The sequence below is a fragment of the Patagioenas fasciata genome, chromosome 11 (assembly GCF_037038585.1).
Source record: "Patagioenas fasciata isolate bPatFas1 chromosome 11, bPatFas1.hap1, whole genome shotgun sequence".
In the NCBI taxonomy this organism is placed as follows: Eukaryota; Metazoa; Chordata; class Aves; order Columbiformes; family Columbidae; genus Patagioenas; species Patagioenas fasciata.
Genome location: NC_092530.1, coordinates 7,956,821 through 7,979,501, shown reverse-complemented (window position 1 = coordinate 7,979,501; position 22,681 = coordinate 7,956,821). Strand labels below are relative to the sequence as shown.

The window sequence follows — 22,681 nt, the reverse complement described above, 5'->3', positions numbered from 1 at the left end:
CCTTCCTTCCCTCCCTTTCTCCCTTCCTCTCTCCCTTCCCCCCTTCCTCCCTCCCCCTTTTCTTTCCTCCCTCCCCCTTTTCTTTCCTCCCTCCCCCTTTTCTTTCCTCCCTCCCCCTTTTCTTTCCTCCCTCCCTTCCTGCCTCCCTTCCTTTTCCTTCCTTTTCCTTCCTTTTCCTTCCTTTTCCTTCCTTTTCCCTCTTTTTCCTCCCCTGTGTTGTTGCTGTTTCCTGCCCGGGTTTTTCAGATCACAGATTTTGCAGGTAATCTGGTGCACAGAATTACTCTGCCCCAGAGTCCACACGGAGCAAAGGGGTTCAGTGCTGTGTGACTTCAGGCTCTTAGAGAGACAGCACCCTCTCCCGACTTTAGTCCTGGTGCCGCTGGCACCAGCGCAGTTGACTTCAACAGATACAGCCAACCTTCCTTTTTAAACAGATCATTATAAAATGATACTCTGCTCATTTGGGGGCGAGATGAGTAAAAAAACGCTTGCCTTTTTTAACCCTCTAAAGAACGCAGACAAAGGCAAGTGCAGACCCCAACGCTGAAGCTTCGGCCTTGCTGGGATCCGCTGGCGGAAAGCCAAGCGAAAGCCTTTTGTTGGGCGTAATGTGGCATGAAATTGCAGGAGTTTTTCTGCTCCGTGCAGATTGTGAACCTTTCTGGTTTGCTCTGCGCAGGGGGGACGCCGCTGGTCTCTTCGGTGGAGGTCTGCGGCTACCAAAGGAACCTGCTGACACTCAATTAAGTATTTAGCGGATTTTGCAGCCCCCCAGCTGCTTAATAAGAAACACCCAGGGCTTTTTATTTCAAACACTGACATGTTTTATTAACATACAGCAGAATAAGAGAGAGGATGTAAAATGTCAGGTTTTCTCTATAAAATTCATCCTTTCAAATACGAATTGACAGATCTGGTCTCTTTGGCAGGCTGGCGGTGGGTTTGTGTTCACAGGGATTAGGCCAAGAAGGCAGCTGAACCCTACATTTCATCATCAGGCTTCTTTGCCTCTCAGTTTGCCGCAATGGATCCATCGTGCCCGTGGTCCCACATCCGTAGTGGGCAGCTCTGTGGCTTTGCTTTTGGTGAGTCCTGTGTGGGCTGGTTGCTGTGTGCTGGAACCCGGGAGTGGTTAAAGCGCAGTTTCACACAGGGCACGTGGGGAAGCGGGGGCTGAGCCCGGTGTCTGTCACACCTCCCGGTATGGGTGCAAGCATAGGCCTGGGGACCTTCTGCTTGGAAAAACCCCCAGCCTAAGCAAGAGGGAGACATCAAAAAGGACGGAAGCAGTTTCCCTGGTCAGGGGGTGGAGAAGCCAGGAGCTGGGTCAGCCCAGGTGTCATGGAAAATATTTATCAGGTCTTGAAACCCAGCTGGTCATTGACCTGCTGGTCACTGCCTTCGACACCCAAGGGATTGTAGGATCATTTTGGTTGTAAGACACCCTCAGGATCATCAAGTCCAACCACAACCCAACTCTAGCACTAAACCTCATCTAAACACCTTTTAAACCCCTCCAGGGATGGTGACTCCACCACTGCCCTGGGCAGCCTGTTCCAATGCCCCACAGCCCTTTCCAGGAATAAATTTTTCCCAAGATCCAACTTAAACCTCCCCTGGTGCAACTTGAGGCCATTTCCTCTTGTCCTATCACTTGATACTTGGGAGAAGAGACCAACACTCTCGATGCTCCAAGCTCCTTTCAGGCAGTTCAGAGATCAGAAGGTCTCCCCTCAGCTCCTGTTCTCCAGCTGAACCCCCCAGGTCCCTCAGCCGCTCCCATCACACTTGTGCTCCAGCCCCTCACCAGCTCCGTTCCCTTCTCTCAACTCACTTCAGCACCTCAAGGCCTTTCTTGGCATTTGGGGCCTAAAACTGAGCCCAGGATTCAGTGTGGGTCATCTCCATGTTCCCTGAGCTGAGCTGCAAGGATTAGTCTGTTCCTGGATGTGCTCTGCCTGAGGAAGCAAAGGAAGAGGGAGCCCACAGCCATACAGCTCTTCCCCAGGAATGGGCAATAAGAGCTGGTCCTGGTCTTGGTTGTAGCCTAAGGGAGACCTTTTAGGGCTGGAAAAGTGCTCTTTGGATGCCAACGCAATGTAAGAGATTTTAAAAGGTGCAGTTTCTAGCTGGTATCTCAGCTCTCTCATCTCTCTCCACTGTCATGCTTGGTCATATTTTATGACATTGGTTTTAACAGGAGACATCTGGGAGGAAAACACAGGGGGGGAAGCGATACCAAAGGAGGCTGGAGTCACTGTTAAACAGACGTGCAGCAAGTGATAGCAATGGGATGAATTCATGGCAGTCTGTTTGTTGCAATATTAATAATGTGCAGATCTGAGCCTGGTTGGTTTTGAACCATTTAAGGCTAAATTGTTGATCTAAGTGTAGCTGCTAATGTAGATATGATTAAATCTGCTCTTGGAGCATATAAAGAGATGTTAGCCACTTAGGGCCCAGAAGGTTAAGTAAGGTAAAGGGATTCCCCTGTGTGCCTGTAATTGGTATCTGTCTTGTGAATATTAGCAGGTCCTGGCTGTTCTGCCTGTCCTTAGGAGAGGATTATGGCTCTTTGGAGCCTGAGATGCTGCTCCTTATGGCATTACCAAAGGTCACTTTGATTGTCAAGATGCTTCAGTCTTCACAGAGATGAATGGGCGCTGTGCATTTAAATATACTTGTTCCCACGTGTGGTGCAAGGAAAAGGCAGAACAACCCTTGCCTGGCTGCTGGTAGGCACTAAACTCAATGACTGCATGTTTTGCTCCTGTTTTAACATTATAAGACTGACTTGTACCAGTTGGGACTGACTTTATTTTGCAGCAAGAAGGGTGGCAACAGCCAGGGACAGCTCTCTAGCTGTAAACTCCTAAGCTTCTGTTTTTTTCTTTGCTATTTCATCTTTTGGGCACTTGTGGCTTCTTAACCAGGAGGACATGCAGAGCTTGATGCTCTCTTGTGCTTCTTTGAGGTACTGAGTGCATTTTAGCCGGCACCTGTGTCCTCAAGGTAACCCCGTCCTCTGGAGAATGGTATCTCCTTCCCCCATGTCCTGGTACAATGAGCTGGTGTCTGCGCTTCTCCTGGGTCTGGAACGATCTTGTTTTTAAAGAAAGCTGCTTCTCCCGCCTCTCTGCCCAAGGGATCCTGTCTTCTGGCACCTCCGGTTCATTTGTCATTATTTCTTTTTAATTAAGGACAACCATGTGACAGGGTCAGGTTGGAACGAGCCACCTGAAAACTGGCACCTGGGCTTGCAGAGGGGCAATGTGTGTGCCAGGAGGCAGAGACGGGCAGGACAGAGGAAGCCACGTTCATTGCATGTGTGTGTACTCATCAGCCTGTCTCTGGTGCTGATTTGGGGCCGGAGCTGGCCCTGCTCAGCACGTCTATTGGCCTTGAATTACCTACTGTGACCCAGACTTACCAGCTTCACCTGACAGATCTCCAGACCTGACCCACAGCATCCTCTGCTTGCTGGAGTTGTCAGTCTTACAGAATTCACAGAAACATAGAATGTCCTGAGTTGGGACCCACAGGATCATGGAGTCCAGGTCCTGTCCCTGCACAGGACACCCCACAGGTCACCCCATGTGTCTGAGGACGTTGTCCAGTCTCTTCTTGAACACTGTCAGGTTGGGGCCGTGACACCTCCCTGGGAGCCTGTTCAGTGTCCAGCACCTCTGGGTGAAGAACCTTCACCAGGTTGTCCAGGCTATAAGGGCACTGACTGAATGAATCCCCAGCAAGCAAGTCCCCTGCTCACACGGTGTTTCTCATCTGTGTGACTCCCACAGTGGGGTCCCCACAAGCCGGGGCTACGCTCCAGGCCTGTGTAACCCAGTGCAGATCCCAAGGGAGAAAGATGGTGGCTCAACCCATAACCATTTCCCACCAGCCATTTCAGATGTGTGTGGGGAAACTGTAGCCACAGGGTCAGAGCATCCCAGTTAGCTGTTAGCATCCAAAATACTGCCTGTTATGGGACTTCTTGCCCTGACAACTGATCTGCCACCTCCATGGTGTGTGGCCCCACAAGCAGTTTGAAGTGATGAGATGTTTGTAATTAGTGGCACCCCCATGAGTACATGGATTTTAGGTAGTACCAACAGAGATGCAGTGGTGGGGATGTTAACCTGAAGCAGATCCCTCCATACCAGCTGCTTGCAACCTGGAAGAGCAGGCGCTGGTGGGTAGAAGAAGACAAGCTTCATTCAAGACAACCAAGCAGCTGGGCCATCTGGAACTGAATTTGCCACAATTTGGGGTAGGGCAGAATTCGAGTGGGACATTGCATTAGGCTTGATGTACTGCCACATCCTTGGAGTGGTATGAAGTGTTGGAGTCACAGAATCTGTTTGCGTGTAAATGTGGACAAGTATAGAAATACGTAGGGTTCAGGTTGCTTTTATAAGAACAATCATTTAAAAATGTCCTTCTGCGGAGATGTCTGCGCTGGAACATTTCGGCCTTTGTCAGGTTTCTCTGTTGGGTCGATTTGTCCACCAACAAAACGCAGCCAGCTCTAGGGCAGAGCGCAGCAGCACTGCCAAGTTGATACAGACAAATCTGCTCTAGCGGGTAGGTAAGCTCGTAGAAAATGTGCTGTTCTGGATATTCCTCAGTCTTTCTGTTTGCGTTGGAACCCTTTTGTCTTTCAGAGATGTGATTTGTTTGTAAAACATTTGCACTTGTGAAAGCCAAGCTAAGAAAAACCCCAACACCTGGAAAATGTTTTGCTTTATTTGCAGGTCTTTTTTCTTCTTCCTTTTTCCCCTCTTTATTTTATTTTATTTTTTTTTCCTCTATGAGAAGATGAAAATGGGAAAGAAGAAGGAGAAGTAAAAGAGAGGAAGAAAAAATGAAAAATCATTAAAAAAGTAGTAACTAAAACTTTCTCATACAGGTTTTCTTTAAGCTTTGCCAAGAGACGCAAGCACGATTTTGTACAAAACATACTGGAAAAGCATCTGGGGATTAATTATTTGAAACAGTAAATTTGTGAAAGCTCTTTGCCATATTTCGGTTGGCTCCAGCAGCTCTTTCAGCTGGGATCGGACCTTTCCCATTGCTTTTTCCACCTCAGTTTGACCACGAGGATGAGCATCTCTGTCCCCCTTACAAATGGCATGAACCTTGGTGTTGTGGTGCTGTGGTGAAGGCACATTGGGGTCCAGCCCCACTGCCCCATTGGAGCTCAGCCTTGTGGGCAGCAGGAAGATGAACTATAGGTACCAAAATGCAGAACACCCTTTTTTCACTTCAAAGTCGTGGCCTTGCAGGTGTTCCCCCTCCCAGGAGCCAGCTGAGGACGTCCCAGCTGCCAAAGACTGCAGATCAAGGCTGGATGCTCTTCAGGAAGGGCACATCTGGATCCTCTCCCTTGTGTCAGGGAGAGAATTAGCTGCTTCCAGATTATGGGGGGGAGTGGAAAGAGGAGGGCTGGTTCCTTGGTCCCAGACTTATCCGGGTTTGAGCCACCTCTGCCTTCCCTTGCCTGGCCTTGCAGATTTTCCCTGGAAGAGCAGCCTCTTGGGCCAGCAATGGCACTTGGCTATCCAGGAGCTCACCTGTCCCTGCGGGGACAAAGCTGGAGCCGATGGCTTGGCTGGACGCTGCCACTACCTCCTGCCAAGGTCCCCTAAGCCGCAGTCACACACAATCATTTTCTTGTGCCATGCACAGGAGGGATGAACATCATCTCCAAATGGGGAGCCTGGGGTGGGTTTCCAAGGGAAAGGTGAAGAGACGAGGGGATTTTAGGGCTCCCCAGGTCATGTTGGTCACACAATGAAGCCAAATTACTGCCCGTCTCTTACTACCAGGAACAGAATGAGATTTCAGGACATTTATGATCTATGAGACCTACATGGTGCCTGGATCTTATCCTGGCTCTCTGCCCAGGGACAAACTGTCCCAGCAACGGAAGGAGAAGATACGGGACATTATCAAAGATTTTCTTTAGCTTTTTGAGCTGGAAATTGTTGCTTAGGGTCCTCTCCCTCTCCTCCTTATCTGATATCCATCTAAAAATGACCACATCTCAACTTTCCTTCCCTTTTCACATAAATCTCCCCACCCTACACTTCCACCCAAGACAAATGGCTGTAAGTCACTTGGTTTTCCTACAAGGAAATGAAAAGTCCTATAAGGATCTGGACCCCCTTCCCCCCCTGACCAGAGGACAGATCGACGTGGTTCAGAGGCTGCATTCAGAGCTAGTCCCAGGGGTCCATGAGATGCTGCAGCTTCTTCCAGGTGGGTTACGACACGAAGGCAAAAATGATTCAGGCCCAGCCAGGAAACGGCCGGGCGAGAGAAATGGAGGGGTCCTGCCGTCTTGGCACAGTGCCTTCTCCTCTCACCCCGCGGGTGGCATCGCTTTAGGAGGAACTGTACTTGTTACTCAAGCGGGAGCTGCTCTGGTCCAGCCCGAACTCCTGCCCGTTGGCTTTCCACTTCCCAACAGAGCCCTTCTCATCTGTCGGTGTGATGCTCAGAGCTGGCCGCTGGCACCAGCAGCACAGGCAGGACTGCAAGGAGACAAGAAGGTGGAGAGAGGATTTACAAGTGTGGGCTACAGAGTAATAGAGGAGGAAACCTTCCATTCCTGATGTTGGCAAGTCAACCTGCGCGATGCCACAGGCTGAGAATTGCAGCCTGCACTTCTGAGCCTTGCTAGACCTACTGGGAGCAGGTTTTCTGATGGTGTGGATTGGGAATGAAGATACCAAAATCTTTGGTACCTTTTGCAGTTGTGCTTCCTTGTCCTTGAGGGACAGAAAATACGGGTAATGCTTAGCTGGGCTCAACTTTTTGCCACAGCAGCTGGGAGGTGACTCCCATCCCATCCCATCCCATCCCATCCCATCCCATCCCATCCCATCCCATCCCATCCCATCCCATCCCATCCCATCCCATCCCATCCCATCCCATCCCATCCTCTTCCTTTCTCAAGGCTTTACTACTCCTGAAAGTTATCTCCAAATAACTTGTGCTTGAAGTTTTAAGCAGGCTCAGTCCCTGGTTTGTGGGGAAGTTTCTGATTCAGAATGACAGGGACTTTTTTGGCTTGTCCTAGGTCCTGCATGGGCAAAAGCCTCCTCAAAGCAGGGCAGCAAGCTCTAGTGTACTTGAAGCTGGGAAGAGAAGCACCTGGCAGGGGGAAAATTTGGAAGGAGAAATATTATCAGTGTATGAGCAAATAGGGGAAGGCTGTGGGCTGCTGGCAGCCCCTGCATGTCCCTGATGGGGCATTTGTGTGGCAGCCAGGAACTGCAAGGTCCAGACCCATCTCTGCTTCTCTGCTGCTGCTTGCTGGATGTGTTTGCCAAACCACTGTCCACCTTTCTCCTCATCTCATAGGCACAGAAGTCCACAGAGGTGTGATGGAGGTGCCCCTGGCTGTGCCGTGCCTGGTCTGTGAGAGCTCGTGCCCCTGGGACCAGCGTCTGGGAATGTTCACCACTGCCAGGAGCTCTGGAGGGGTCAGCCTACCTGGAAGCAGTTCTTGAATTTCCGACTGACGAAGTAGAGAGCCACAGGGTTGATGCAGGAGTTGAGAGAGGCCATGTTGATCCCAAAGTAATCCATCACTAGGAGGAAACTGAGGAGGGAGGGGAGAGAAGAGGGTGGATGTGTTGGAAGCTCATGGAGAACTGAGGGAAGGTTTCCAAAATGCTGCCAGCTCCCTGGCCTGGGAACCTGCTGCCATGGAGGGACAGTGACTGACACCATAGAGGTGAACACAAGGCAGCGCCTCCTGTGGTTGGGCAAATTGTGCAATATTTTTCTTGAGAAGAGCATTTCCTGAGGAAACCCAGAGGATGGGATCCGATTTCCTCTGTGACCCTGATGTTCTCAAGCTCAAGCACAGCAGCGGCGGCTGGCCTGAACTGGATTTTGGCATGACAGCGAAAGATGACGAAGACAGGCAGCCACCAAGTGTGCACAGCCCTCAGGTGTGCGGCAGTCCCTTCAGCCCTGCAGGGAAGGTTTCTCTGCCCAGCAGACCTCTTTAAACCATAGCTTTATAGAGACATATCAAAATATAATTTCTTCTCTTCTTACGGTTCCCCGCACCCTTTCTCTGTGCCCCTCAGGAGAGCAACGCCACCTAGAAAGGAGCTATTGAAAGGTGTTTGGAAGGCAACTCCACCAGCCCGCGATGAGCCCAGCAGAACCTCTGCTGGTGCCCACGGGGGCTCCCAGCACTGTGCCCTCCTGTTGCTGCCCCTACCTGAGCAGTTCACATCTGTTGGGGTCCGTCTGGTCATAGATGGTCTTTTTGAGGATGCGGCTGAGGTGGAGCGGCAGCCAGCAGAGCGCAAAGATCACCACAAGGCAGAACACGGTCTTGGCCACCTCCCGGCGCTGCAAGGAGAAGGTGGGCAGGAGAGAAGGGATGGTCTGGCTGAGTGTTGGAAAGCGGGTGGAGCAAAGCACCATCTCCCCATGATGAGCAAAAGCCCTTCAAGTAATTTCTGTAATCTGATGTGGGCTGGGCACCCCTTTTGAGTCCAAACCTGCAGCTGTCAAATCCTGCATCATGCGGAGGACTCTCAGATCCAGGCTGTAGAAGGTGGTAGGGTACAGGCAGCACAACATGGACCAGATGCCTTTACACCCCTTACCACCAGTGCTCCTGGTGACTTTGCTGGGGTGATACTCCCTGGGACATGGGAGCCTCATCCATCCACCCTTCACACCGTATTATTGTGACAACTGGCTGGTCTGCCTCAAGGGATTGTTCTGCAGAGTGTGTGGGGGGACAATAAACTATTCTTTTCCCTGCATCCCTTCTCTGTGATGTGGCGCATTCAGTATTTGGTCCAGTTTGTTTTGATCTGGGCTGGCACAGCACAGCCAGAGATAAGTGACCACAAGAAATCGAAAATCGAGCTGGCCCATGGCCATAAGGCTGGTGGTTTGGGTTGTCCCTGAGACTGGAGATTGTAGAGCTGAAGGCCCATCTCCCTGCTTTAATCCATGAATCTACATCCACGTGCCAATATCCACTGACCACTGTCAGCCTGTGTCAGCTCGTATGTGTTCTCTCCTTTAACAGCATCCCTCCTGTTTGGGAGAAAAAAAGCCTTCCTGGATTTCTTACCCGTTTCATGTGGTCATTCAGAGCAATTCTCATGCCATTTCTCTTGCTCAACATCTCGCATGACATGAGGGTGTAGAAGATGCCAGTGCATACCAAAGGGAGGCAGAAATAGAAGCCGAAAAGCCACCAGTCCTTCACATCACGGTAGAACTGCATATGAAAGAAAAAGCAACTGGAAGCTGGAGAAGGAAAGGGGTAACCGGGGCATGAACTGACCCGGTCCCTGATGCTGATCTGTATCAGACTCTTCTGATGTGTGAAGGTGTAACATGCTAAGGGCACACGGGATTATCTTACCCCAAGGCTGGAACACATGTTTAACCTAAGAATTAAAGGCCGGTTTACATCTGGCTGCCAGCCCAATCTAGCACTCTTGGGCAAGAGACAGTGGCAAGGAGCTTATTTGATAGACATGGTGGGATAAGTTATGATGCTTTGTAAGGGTCTTCATTCCCTTGCTCACCCTTAGCTGACCCTGTGATAAATGTTACCCATGCAGACTGGTTGTAGAGATGCTCTTTGGCCTTCTGGGACAGTGTGGCAGGTTCTGAAACTTCCCAAGATGTGTCATGACCTTCCATTGTGGATGGTGAAGACAAGACACTGCCTGAGGACCAGCTGCCTGTTTTCTGGCCCCATATTCAAAGCAAGTCTGCCCCATGTCACTACAATGCTGGGCATTCTGTGCTTTGTCTGATGTTGCTCTCCCTGTGTTCACCCCGATGATTAGGAGAAGCCACCTACAGAAGCAGAATGGTTGCCTGTGTCCCCCGCTCCCTTGCACTGCAGCTGCGGTGGGACAGAGTACCTACCATCATGAAGCTGGATTTCTGTTCGGAGGCCAGCATGCACACCCACAGGTGCTGCTCCCAGTAGCTGAGCTCCACCATGTCAAAGGCGATAGCTTCGGGGACTGCAAGCACAATGGCCACTGCCCAGATCAACACCACCTCCACTGCCTTCCACATGGGGATTCCTATCCCCTGGATCCGACTCCAGGACGCTACTGCTCGGTACCTGCCCAACGCATGGGAATACAACAGGAGCAGATTGGAGTGAGGAAAGAAACCATCAGGAAGGGGCTGAGAAAGTGCAGATCAGAAATGACCCCAAAGGCCCTTTCCCTTACACCTTCCTCCTCCACCTCTGAACTTTCCCCTTCAGTGGAATGGGAAAGACAAGAGAAAGGGTCTCAATGGATGGATGTGATGGTAGGCTACCCTTGGCCAATGTCTACTTGCCGTCGGGGAGGTGTCACCATTCCCCACCACCTCAGCAGTTGCTTCAGCACATCATGATCCTCCCCTCAACATTTTCCCACAGGATTTACTCTGTCACCAGAGTCAGTTCCTTTTGGATTTCAGCTCTACATGACAGCACCCTGTCCCCATCTCTGAACCTGGCCTGGGACAAAGCCACCCTGCAGTCTGCCTTTTGGTTACAAAGAAGGGACATGCTATAGTCAAATATGGGTCAGGCCGGGCAGTGCAGGTGTAGAAGTTGTTTCTTACCTGTCGATGCTGAGAGCACAAAGGCTGAGGACCGTGATGCCCACCGAGGCTTTCTGGATGAAGGGGACCAGCTTGCACACCTGCACACCAAAGGGCCAGTTCTTTGCCAAGAGCTGGGGAAGAACCACAGGGTTAACAGCCTGATTCGGCAAAGCGTGTCCGGCTTCCCGTGATAGCAGGTGGTTACCCACAAGGTGTGAGAAGCCCACAAAGAACAGCTGAAAGCACTCTGAGGTTACCTCCACTGGGATTACACTGTGTGCACTCTCCAGTATTCTGTGTTGTACTGGGAACCGCTTGTTTCCCAAAGGGCTCATGGTGAGAGGAGTTCTCACACGGATGGAAGGATGATCCAGATACCAGGTTCTGAATCCATACCCTGAGTGTTTTGGGATGAATCTGAATCCTAAATGCCACAATGGGCTTTGGGTTGCTTTCAGAGGGAAAATAGGTTAATTCTCTGAAAGAGCCAAAATCTAGCAAGGACAGCTTCTTTCAGGTGGCTTTCAAAGCTGTGTAAAATAGTCTTACGCCCTTATCATACTCTGACCCTCTACCACACTTAGATTCCTTATAGAACACATACTCTGTGATCCCAGGCTCAGCTGGGGCAAGCAGAGGGTAGCAGTGGGGACAAAATATCCTGAAGGCAGCAAAAATCCAGGTCACTCACTCATGAGAATGAGACTGAGCCAGGGTTCACAACCCTTATGTCCCCGTGACACCTGGAGCCCATCCTAAGCTTACCCCTACTCAGAACCATTCCCCCGTATAAGCTCTTGAGTCTGGTCTCAGCAAGAAGACAAATCGATCCAGAAGCTTTCCTGGAAATCAGAGTCTCAGGTGAAGGCAACCAGCCAACCCTCCCCTTTCCTTTGGTCTGCAAGCTCGGGTTGTCCACCCATCTCATCTGTCACCATGTCGTGAGGAAGACACAGCACGAAGGAACTGGGCTACTCTTAGAACCAGGTTGCTCAAAGTCAGTTTGGCCTTCTTAAACAAGCAACAGTTTCTCCTCCAGGAGGTGTTTGGAAGCAAGAGAGACAGAAGGGTGGCTCAGGTGGCCTAGGGAAATCCTGAACATCAGTTAGGAAATGTCAGTATAGATGTGGTCAGAGCAGGGAGTCCCAGCCCTGGAGATTTGACCCAGTTTTCCTGTTACAAATCAGGCAACACCAATGCAAGGTGCTGTCCTTAGCCTGGACAAAATGTCTTGACTCTTCTTTGTGTTGGCTGCAAGCTGTGCTAGTTGCAGCTCCAAGAGACAACCACGTGTGTCTCCAAGCCAGCAGCTTCCGTGAACAGGAGGTGTGCTGTAGATGAGGTCTTTGGTCTAAGCCATGAACTCTGCACAAAGCTCAGTGCAACCCCAGCTCTTGGCTGGCCAAGATGCAGAGCTGCTTATAGAGGCTGTGACCCATTTATCTGCCAGATTTCCTCCGTGGGGTCATTCCTACAGCCTCCACCTGGTCCCACATTCCCCCTTGTTTTTTTAATATGTAGGACCTTCCTACAACAGAGACTTGTGAAATTTGTTAGAATGGGGCAAACAGCTCCTGAAGGGATGGGCTGTCAGACCCATGTTCTTACAGTCCCGTTGTACAAGCCTTGTTTCTTTGGGAACGCATGCTAAAACCAACCCAACTGCCCTGATATTGTGGGTGATGTAACCATGATGGATGGACTTTGCAGTCCAGATCTCCCAAAGGTGAGGAGCATTTGTGTCCCACGGAGGCAGGCCTGTCATATATTTTGCTGTTACTCTGTTCTTGTTAAATGTACGTTGCACGACCCAAATTCTTTCCCTGGCCAGATAGTGCATTTCCCATCAAGTGTGGCAAAGGCAGAATTAAAATGTATATCTTCCCTCCCTTTGTTTTGACAGGGGACAAGTACTGGAGGGGCTTTGCTGTTCAGGTTTTTGGGGGGCTCAGCTGTGACCATGTTTGTTGGGCTGCCTCCACAGCCTCTGCCTGTGCAATGCATGCAAGGCAGAGGTGATCCCTGGGAAAGCTGCTGGCGCTGCAGCCACATTCCGCAGAGCGTGTCTCCCCGCTTGGGCAGAACAGATCATGCCTTATTCAAAGCAAAGGGTACCCATGGGGTGAAAACGGAGATGTGCTGCATCCCGTGGGGTGAAACCTTCCCCTGGGTCTGTGCTACTGGCCCCAAGCTACTCTGTTTTATTGCACATGAGTGAAACGCTCTGCGTGGTTCCATATTCTTGTTACAGTGGGCATCATGGAGAACCTGTTTGTTTTGAGCTAAAAAACCTTTATAGTTTTCAATCCATTTTCACTTGAAGGGTGTCTACTCACAGTGATTTGAGATTCTCTGCAAGTCACATCTGGTTGTTCTCACTGTCAGATTATATCCAACTTCTTCCCACTGCAAATTTCTCTGCCCTCTTCCCCTGCCACTCAGCCTGCTCCATTCAGGACCCTTCTGCTACTCAGTTTCCCCTTTTCAGGCTAAAACTTCCCTTTGACGAACAAATCTGTCCAAGTTTCAAGTCCTTCACCCCATGGCATCCTTTCCAACCCTTCATAGTAACCTCTGGCTCCAGCCCACCAAAACCTGTGTCAAACAATAGACAGGAAAGAGCTGTGATAGCCCAGACACATCTCACAGATCTGACACATCTTCTGCTCTTAGCTGGGGTCTCAGGTCCACTGCCCACATCTGCCCCATCCTCTCTGCCTCCACACCATGCAGAGCTCAGGTTCCCCTGAGTATTTGTTGTGCCTCTTCTCTCTAGTTTAGGGTCTTCTTTCTAGTTTAGGGGTCAGTGTCTCTGAAAAAAGCCCCTGTTTCATAATACAGTCATCTTCCTTGTTCCTGGGTGAGTCTTCTCGTTTAGCTAAAATAGAAAAGATATTTGCTTGAGGCTGATTGACTGAACTGTGCTGGGAGAAGTGTCCCCAGTGCACAAGAGCAATGATTTTTGCTCAGCTGGATTGTAATGTCAGGAGACTGCAAGTGATTACTTTCTTGTGATTCTAAATGCGATTTAAAAGATCTGGGAGGCTGCGTGCTTGTGTGTGTGTGTGTGTGTGTGCGCAAGACAGCTGTAGCTGAGAACACCTCTGCTTTCCCAGTAATGTGATCTCAGAGTTTTGTCTGTTTATGTTTTTCTCTTCCTTTGGAGAACAAGAACACTTTCCCCCTCTCCCTTGCAAAAATGGAGCCTACAATAGAGAGCAGAGGATAGATATTCCCCAGAGCACCAAGGCAGGCTGCCGCGGCACTTGTTCATGGAACCTACCTTATACACGTTGATGGGCAGAGCAATGAGGATGTAGAGAAGGTCTCCGAGTGCCAAGCTAGCAATGAGGACATTTGGCCCATTCCTCATGCACTTGTTCTTGTAGATGATCCTTAGGAGCGTGGAGTTCCCGATGATTCCCACTATGAAGATGGTGCAGGACACAATGGTATTGATGTACTTGAAGATGTGTCTGATATCTGCAGGTTTCAGGCACACGGGCAGCAGGGGTGGCTCAGAGCTGGTACTCCTGGGGAGGCTCTCTGAGATGTTTGATAGCTTGGCATCCTGGAACAGGCTTGGCTGGACCAGACTATAAGCCTGCTCCTGGCTAAGCACCTCGAAGGGGACGGTGCTCTCCTGGAAGGCCTGTGGGGTCTGGCTGTGGGCCCTGGAGAAGAGGCAAGTCAGGAAAATGGCAAGAGTGGTGGGAGCCGGGATTCTCGCCATTGAGGACCAAATGGCAAAGCTGGGTGCAGAAGTCCTTGCAACGCTTACGGGATGTCCTTGGTTGGGTCTTGGTTGGGTCTGCAGGTGGAGAAAGGGACAAGGGAGAGAACTTGGTCAGCAGAGGAAGGAGGGATGAGACAAGACTAAATGAAATCAATGGCTGGACAAAGTCTGTCATCACAATCAGAAATAATGCCAGATTAGATCCCATTTGGTCAAAACACCTGACCACTGTGGGTGGGAATCTTTGCTGCTAAAATTAAACAAACCTGTTCAGTAAAACAAACTAAAAGGAAAACAAACAGTATCTTATGCCTTTTACACAGCATTTCAGCAAATGAGGGCACTTGCTTTTCATCAAATAGGTGTGTTGAATGAGCTATTGCACCTTCTGAACTTGCTATAGCTGCTCACATGGCAAATTGGACTTTTCTTTCATGCCCACACCACACTTCTCTTTTAGTTGCCAGCCGTTTCAAGCAGCAGTTTTGGGGCACCTGCCCTATTGATGCCTGCACACCTGGGCGATTCTGCAAACCCTGTCTCAGGGTCCACAGAACAAGTGGGCCTTTTTTCCCAGTTCATGACATGGGGAAACTGGAGCAACGCTACCATCCCACTCTGCAGCGGATCCTGTGGGCTGCTGTACACCAGCTTTCACTGCAAAGTGAAAAGACTCGGGACAGCCTTGCTGGGAACTATGATGGGAAAATACTACAAGGGTTTTTCCAGAAATGCCGTATTGATACCTGATATCTTATTCCAATTTATGTGCAAGCGGTACAGCCCGTCCTTCCCCATCCTTATTGTCGTTAATTGAACCACTTCCTTTCCAAATCCACTGTGCCCATTCAGCTCAATATTCAGGCATATAAATCTCCCTGTACTGTTTGCAGTTTTGACTGCTGAGCACGGTAAAAGGTCTCTCAAGCTCACCAAGGCTGGAGAACTACTAATAAATATCACCAGAGTGAGTTTTGCTTTGCAAATCTCAGGCAATGCTTTCAGGCAGGACTAGCTATGCTGTTGCTCTACAACCACATGAGAAAGCAGTGTCCTGGCATGATGTGAGTCTGTGCAAGGGGCTTCTGGATGATCCAGATACGGCCACCAGTGGGAAGAGAGCCCAGAGAGGGGTGGAAGAAGTCAGCACCCTGCCAGTCTGTGTCCCAGCACTGACTGTGCCACTGACTAACAGATCTTGGGTCTCCTGGTTAGAGTGGGTGAAGAACATGTTTCTCAGAGAAGAACATGTTTCTCAAACTATGAAACTTTATAGCTTTGAAGGGAGGAAAGATTGCTGTGCCTAGACCAGAGACAGGAGCCTTTTGGGGCTTCCCTGGGACTTGCTCTGCCCCAGGGAAGTCAGTTAGGCAGGGATTGGGGTGTCTGCCTGGGGTGGCACTTCGTTCTGCACTCTGACTCCACCAGGCAGAGTTGGGATCTGAGCCTAAACCAGCTGCACCCCGGGGATCTGCTCCCCAGGACCCTTCAGCCACAACACGCCTGGGCTGCAGCGCAGTTCCCCCTGCCCAGGACCAGGGGGACCTCAGGACCAGCAATGCATATACGGTGGGAGCACGGTGTTCCCACTGGGAAAGCATGGCCAAGCCAACCACGAGTCCCACCAGGGACAGCCACATCTTCTTCAGATACAGCTGTGCATTCCTCATGTGTCATAGGCTCAGACCAGGCTTTGTAGAAACGCCTGTGCCTTTCTGCTTGTTTGGAAGACTCCAAGCATAATGAGCATGAAGTTGAACTCTTTCTCAACAAACCAGCTTAGCCAGACCTACTCTTTTCTCAGTTTCACCCCACTGCTCTTGACACAAAGTCCAAATCAGGCTTAGTCCTTCCTGACCCTCTTATGTCCTTTCTCAGTACTTTAAACTGTAAACAAGCAATGTTAGGAGGAAGCTTCAAATTTATTCCCAGTTACTTTTCAAATATAGGCAATAAAATAACAAAATCCCTTCAGTCACAGTTTAGAATTCATGAAATATAGAGTCAACAGTTAACAAACAGTTAACAGTTTTGTTAAAACAACCATGTTTTAAAGATGTTTCATTTCTGGTTTGAATCCTTTTAATGGCACCTTGGATACAGTTTCATCACAAGAAAGTTAAAGATCCCATTGCTTTTCAGGTCACTATAATCATGCTTCTATCTGATAAAATATTCACGCCTGGTGCCCAGCAGTCTTGTGTGTTCTCTGTGCCTTTTATCTGTGCAGACTCAAATAGCTTTGCAAATTTATCTTGCAGATAAGCTGCATTGGTGTGAGCCAGAACAGGCATTATGAAGTTATCTGCCTTCCTCTGGCTGAAAAAAATAAAAAAAAAAAAAAGAAAAAGAAAAAGAAAAAAAAGAGCAATTTTCAATGACTTGAAGAGCATTTAGAGAAGAGTATACATATGACAGTTAGGAAACAATCCATATCCGGCCTGTAAAAGCCCTGCTCTGGGAGGCACGTGGGTCCATCACTGGGGGCTACGTCCCGGTACTGTCCCACCTGCTGATGCCAGCTTGTCACCTTGGATAACCAGTATAAAATGCTATGGGAAGGGACTAAGCTATGCAGCAGAACAGCTGGTTATTAAGGAGCCTGGACAAGGGGGAACCTCCTTCCACAAAAGACCCTTTGGAGATGCATTGGTCAGAGCTGAGGTCTCACAAAGTTGTCACCAGTCAGTGTGTGGAGAGGAATCTTACCACCTGTTTGCTGGAACAATCTTGGTCCTCGGTGGCTACAAAAGTCCTCGTATCCTCCCTTGTCTCAGCACATCCCTAATCAGCTGATTCCCAAATCTGGGACCTTATGACCAGACAAACTTCTCAAACACCACCTTCTTCCTGATATTTACTTGAGCATCTGCTCCGCCTGCTCTCCTGGAGACAGATGACCCCGGTGGACTTTGCTCTGACCTTTTTTGATGTCGTTCTCAGCTGTGACTCCTGATCAGGTGCTGGGCACCCAGCTGTGTTGGGAAGTGAGAGAAGATGGGAAGGGAGAGAATGGATAAATAATATGGAGGAGCACAAACCTGACTCATTGGACACCTGAGTGCAAATCTCTGCTCTGGCTTGGTGCAGGAACACTAGCTTGCACCCTTGCTAAGGTCCTCGTCTCTCTGTCCTGCCCCAGGCTACACCAGGGGCAGTTATCCCATGGGTGGGTGCCCTGACCAGTGCCCTCCTCACCTTCCCATTATGCCCATAGAATGCAGCTCAGAGGGGAGGGCAGACCCAGCTCAGAATTCTCAGATGCTGTTTGAGGGTCTGAGCGGCTCACGGGGAGCAGTTTGGGTGGCACAGACAAGCGTCTGCCCCGCAGGGCTGCCTGGGGGCTTGGAGAAAGACAGATGGTACCAGAGCACCCCTGGAAAGCTGTTTGCTGTGCCCTCTGCAGCAGGGGGCTGATCTTATCTGCTCTCTCCAACCCACGACTACAGAGCCTGGTGCGGGCTGTTCAGCCCCTGGGTATTTGGCAGAAGAACTCATGTGAGTAAGGATCACAGGACATGGCTCACTAGATCCTGCCCATCTTCTCCACAGAGCAGCTGCAAAGCACTGAAGAAAAAAACCTCACTTCTCCTGATCTTGCCTAAAAATCCAGCAATTCAGTAAAAGAGCAGCATTGTTTTCTCTTGTTGAACAACTTATTTACTTCTTGCCCTCCATGCTGCCTCTCACATCTCAGAGTGCTTGAAAGCATAACCCTTTTGCACTTGTGGGGGAAACTGAGGCATGGGAGAGCCAAGAAGCTCATGCAGTGCTCAGCAGGGGTGAAGCCAAAGACAGCATTGCTTGACTGCAAATCCTTTGAGCTTCGATCATGTTGCTGATTATCTGGGTAAATGACTCGATGCCTGAAGGGACCATCCTCATCCCACCTGCCTGCTGGGGCTCTTCTGTTTGCAAATAGCTTGGATGCATGAAAGTGCAAATGCCCCTTATGTTATGCTGAGTCCAAATCACAGCTGAAACCATTGGAGTCATGATGTGGACATCGAAGAGTGATTCCCAGAGAGGAGACAAGACAGAAAAGCATTGCCATAACCCTGCACAGCCTGCTCCCGATTGAAAGGTGCCAGGGGGCTTGGGACTCCTCTTGCCCAGGAGAGCCCACCACAACCCAGTTGGTATCCTCATCTCAAGCCAACCTCTCCCACCACCACGTGCTGCCTGCTGTCCTGCCCGTAGCAGAGCAGGCTGCCTCCAAGAGCAGCTCTGCTTGCATTCTTCCGCCAAATGCAAAACAGACCCTTTCTGCAGATAAACATCTCTTGCAGCAAAAATGCCATGGGTAGGGGAAAGGAGGTAGAAAGGCAGATGATAACACCATATCCCCAGCTGCTTCCCTGACCTGAACCCACTCTGGTCCATAAGCAGAGGCACCTTCCCCCCAGAGGTGTGTCGGATTTCTTCTCATGCACCCTCTCCCTGCCCATCCGTTATAACTTGCTCAGGCACCATTGTCCCTTCAATACCTCCCCCAGAGTGGGGGCTGGTGGGGGGGGATCTGAAAAAACGTGCAAAAACTCACCCTGAAGCAAGAAATCATATTGTTTGCAAATTAGTGCACAGCAGCAAAGCTTTTCATTGGAGTTAAGTTACCTTCGTCGTGACCGTGAACTTTGGATACTCCTGGGATCAGTTTCTTTCCCTCTCACGGCTCCTTCCCACTGCCTGGGCAGCTGGGTATGTCCTGCAGGCCCTGGGAGAACTGCAGCGTTGTAGATCCTGGAGTTTGCTTTTGTGTCTGGACCCGTGCTCAGGGGAATGTTTCGTCCCTCTCGTGACTTGCCGAGGTCTCTGTGAATGGAGCAGTTGGTTATATAGAAAATCACAGGGCTCCCTCTGAGCGCAGCCCCTGCAACCAATAGGCGAAGCGCGGGACAGGGATGGAGGAGGAGAGCAAAGCAGGAGGAACACAGGAGAGCTCTGAGAAGGAGATGAAAATAATAAACAAATAAAGCTGGAGGGGGAGGGAGGAAGCTGGGGGAAGCTGCTGACCCTAGCGCTACGTGCCTGCTCAGCGTGTTGTAGTGAAGGGCTCGGAGGAGCCCCGTGGCTGTGCTCTGGTGAAGGAGGCTGAAGCTCCAACCACATTTGGGGAAAAGAGTCATCAAAGCCTTCTCTGCCCAGGCTATGCAAAGCCAGCTCCACACAGAGCTTCGGAGGCAATGTTCAGGAGCAGGATGAGTACAAGGCAGAGGGGACCTGCGGTTTCCCTTCCAGAGGACAGACATTAAGAAGCCCTCACTGAGGTGCTGGGGAAGGACAAGCCCCACTTTTCCCTCTAACGCAGTCTCCCCGAGCCCTGCTCTATGTGAAGCAGGCTGGGAACAGGTTTCAGACCAGAAGTTGCACTGGTGCCTTTTCACATGCCAGCGCTGGTTTTATTTTGCTGTGGTTTCTGAGCATTCTGAGCTGCCTGAAAAGCAGCATCTGGTTGCTCAAGACACAGAGCAGAACTCTCCATGGCTGAGCTGCCTTAGGGTCACACCTGCCTCCTCCATCAGCCACACATCCAGTCTGGTCTCTGGACGTGGTTCTGGCTCAAAGACTCCCATCTGCTCTCCGCCTGCCTTTGAGCATAAGTTCACAAGCAATGCTTTCACTAGACTCCTCCTGTCTTTCTCCAGACTGTATGAACCTGTAGACAATTCATGCTGTTGCACAGCCTCTTTCCCTGTGGACAAAGCCGCTCCCAGCCTCCTTGGCTCATCCATTTACAGACGAGAGTTTCTTTCCTCACCATGCTGTGAACCTCACTGTTCTCAGGAATGGGAGATGTATTTGGTGTGTGGCAGGCTATTTATTTAGAATAATGCCAAACCACCTTGCTCTGGGGTCCTTGATGGCTCAGAAACCTGTTGTCATGGTGCAACCTCTACTAAGTCAAGGCAACTTCACTTTGATGCTGGAATCCCTGTGCCCTTTTAGCCCCAAAACAGGGACAGAAAGAATAGGTTCAGACTCCTTCCCAGACTGAAGTCGTCTCAAGTGGAACGAGATCACGTTTCTCAGATACTTTAGGAGGTTGTGCTGCTATCCATAGGGTTCTCAACAGCCTGTAGCAATGGGCTGACAGGAACCTCATGAAGTTCAGCAGAGGGAAATGCCAAGTCCTGCCCCTGTCTGGGAATAATGTAGATCTCTTGTAGGCAGCCATCTCACAGCCTTGCTCACCCTCATTGTCCATCTCTGAACTTTTCCTACTTGTATCATATTATTTGTATATTGTTTTCTCTTCAAGCCATGATCTCGTCTAATTGCTTTTCTTGCTGTGCTTTTCATTACCAATCTTCAAAATGTACCTGCCAATTAAATATGCCTGATATTGGAAATGTCAGGTGAAATGTTTATTATTTTCTACTCTGTTCTTCTTTTTGCTTACCTCTGCCTGAAAGTTTTAGCCTTTGGAGCACATGCACATCCAGTCCACTCTCTGGACGTGGTAATTAAAAAGAGAAAAGGGTCACTTTTTATAATAACCTAGTAAGTTCAAAAACCAACAGAGTCATGTAAAGGTACTCCTCTGCCCTTGATTATCCTGTAGAAGGATTTTTGTAGCAAATCTGCTGCAATTTGCTTCTGGAGACAGCCTTCTGTGCTATATGCTTATTTTGTGTGACCAGCTACAGACCACTTAGGCATGTGTGACATGACAACAACAAATACAAAACTGCCAAACAATTTAGATTCATCAAAACTCAGAGGGAAACGAGTGGCTGCCATCGCCCTGAGGCTGGGGGACACTGGGGCTGGCTGCATAGCTGCACACGGGGAGCTACATTTGCTTTGGTTTATAATTGATTCCAGCGCATTCCAATTTGTGACTATCCTTTTTCAGCCCTTTTTATGGGGATCATGGGTGAACTTGTGCAGAATCTCTGCTGCCTGTGGGAAAACTGCAGAAGCTCACAATAAAATACTGTTTGATGTATACCCTGTTACAGCCTTTCTCCTGAGCGGATCCAGGCACAAGAATGGATTAGGCTCCCTCTCAACTTGAGATTGGGCCAAAGAGAATTTGGCCAGCCTAGCTTTTCTCAGTGGTCAGGATGTGTAAATAGGGTGGAGATAGTCTGTATTGCTTGTTTGGGAAGTTTCTTTCTTCTTCGTGTGAAAGCAGATTATGTGTTTCTCCAATGAACCACTTCCATGATTCCTTAAAGATTTGATGAATCGGAGCTGTGGATAATCCATGGAACTCTCATGTCTTTATTTACTGCATACCCTTATTTATAAGAGACAACTCTTCACTGAGAGGAGCAGAGGACAAAATCTCCATTCAGACTCTTTTCTCTTCATCCTACTAAGCATCCGAAATTGGAGACTCCATCTTAGGGATCTGTCACCCTCCTGTCTCTCCGTGGCTTCTGAAGTCCTGGCACACGCTTGCTCTGTAGAGAGAGATGTGACAGCATGTGGACAGACATGTCCCCAACAGCACTTTGGTCTAACCAGCTCAGGTGCCAGAAGCAACACATGTGATAGGCAGGTGTTGAGGGATCTGATTTTTTTCTTTTTGAGTTGAATGTTGTATTTGTAATTGTCACGCTTTTTTTCGGAGGGGGGTTGGGAGGGGTGGGTAGAAGGCTGCTTATGGAGTCTGCTTGAGGATCCTGTTTCTCACTTTCTTTGCTGATGTTCCCACGTAGTGATTAGCCTTGGCCATTTTCTTTCTTTTCTCCAGCTTCAGTCTTCATTGCCCGTCACATCTCAGCAAGTGACAGACCACATGAGCCTCTGAGGATGGAAACATAGGGTAGTGGTCTGGACTGGATGGGTACACCCAATGTCTGGCCTTGCTTCAGGGTCAGTCAGCTGGTACTCCCTCCATTTTGCTCAGTAATGCTTGTAGATGTCTCCAACTTGCAAGCACATGTCCTGGAGTTAACTCTGGACTGCAACGAAGCATTTCTATACCTTGGTGGATGCCTGTGACATGGAGGCTGAGACTTTGGTCTGGACCAGGGCGGGAGCAAACAAGTTCATGACCGGGTGGTGTCTTTGAAGGGCATCAGGAGGTGACCTCCATCTTCCACTGAGTCTGCCCCTCTGCACACTCACACTGCCCACACAGATCAGGAACCACACACCCCAAATAGCTCACTTCCCCCAAAGGCAGAAGTCGCGGCGTATCCGTCGATGCCTCCTTTAACCCTTTGGCTTGTTTGGAGGGCCGTGGCTTTTCCGTGGCTCCCTTCCCAGAGCACACATGGCACCTCTCCTCTTGACCCCACTGGGGAGGTATCCTGCAGCCCTATTCTGGGACAGTCATGTTTCTGCATGTGACAGGGGGACTGAATGGGCCTTTCTGTTCTG

At 49.8% G+C, this 22,681-nt stretch overlaps 1 protein-coding gene and 1 long non-coding RNA gene across 2 annotated transcripts; one reads left to right on the top strand and one right to left on the bottom strand.

Annotated features, from left to right (window-relative positions):
* Positions 1 to 118: 118 nt before the first annotated feature.
* LOC139828831 (uncharacterized) lies at positions 119 to 8,801 on the top strand. Its single transcript, XR_011740829.1, has 2 exons — positions 119 to 1,088; positions 7,372 to 8,801. It is a non-coding gene; the product is annotated as an uncharacterized lncRNA (long non-coding RNA).
* LOC136106203 (endothelin receptor type B-like) lies at positions 4,732 to 19,273 on the bottom strand. The gene is made up of 8 exons (XM_065846396.2): positions 18,962 to 19,273; positions 13,895 to 14,422; positions 10,630 to 10,742; positions 9,931 to 10,135; positions 9,119 to 9,268; positions 8,246 to 8,379; positions 7,504 to 7,612; positions 4,732 to 6,539 (listed from the first exon to the last, which is right to left on the bottom strand). Exons 2-8 carry the CDS (start codon positions 14,342 to 14,344, stop codon positions 6,390 to 6,392), a joined length of 1,311 nt encoding a protein of 436 aa, XP_065702468.1. The 5' UTR covers positions 14,345 to 14,422; positions 18,962 to 19,273; the 3' UTR covers positions 4,732 to 6,389.
* Positions 19,274 to 22,681: the final 3,408 nt, after the last annotated feature.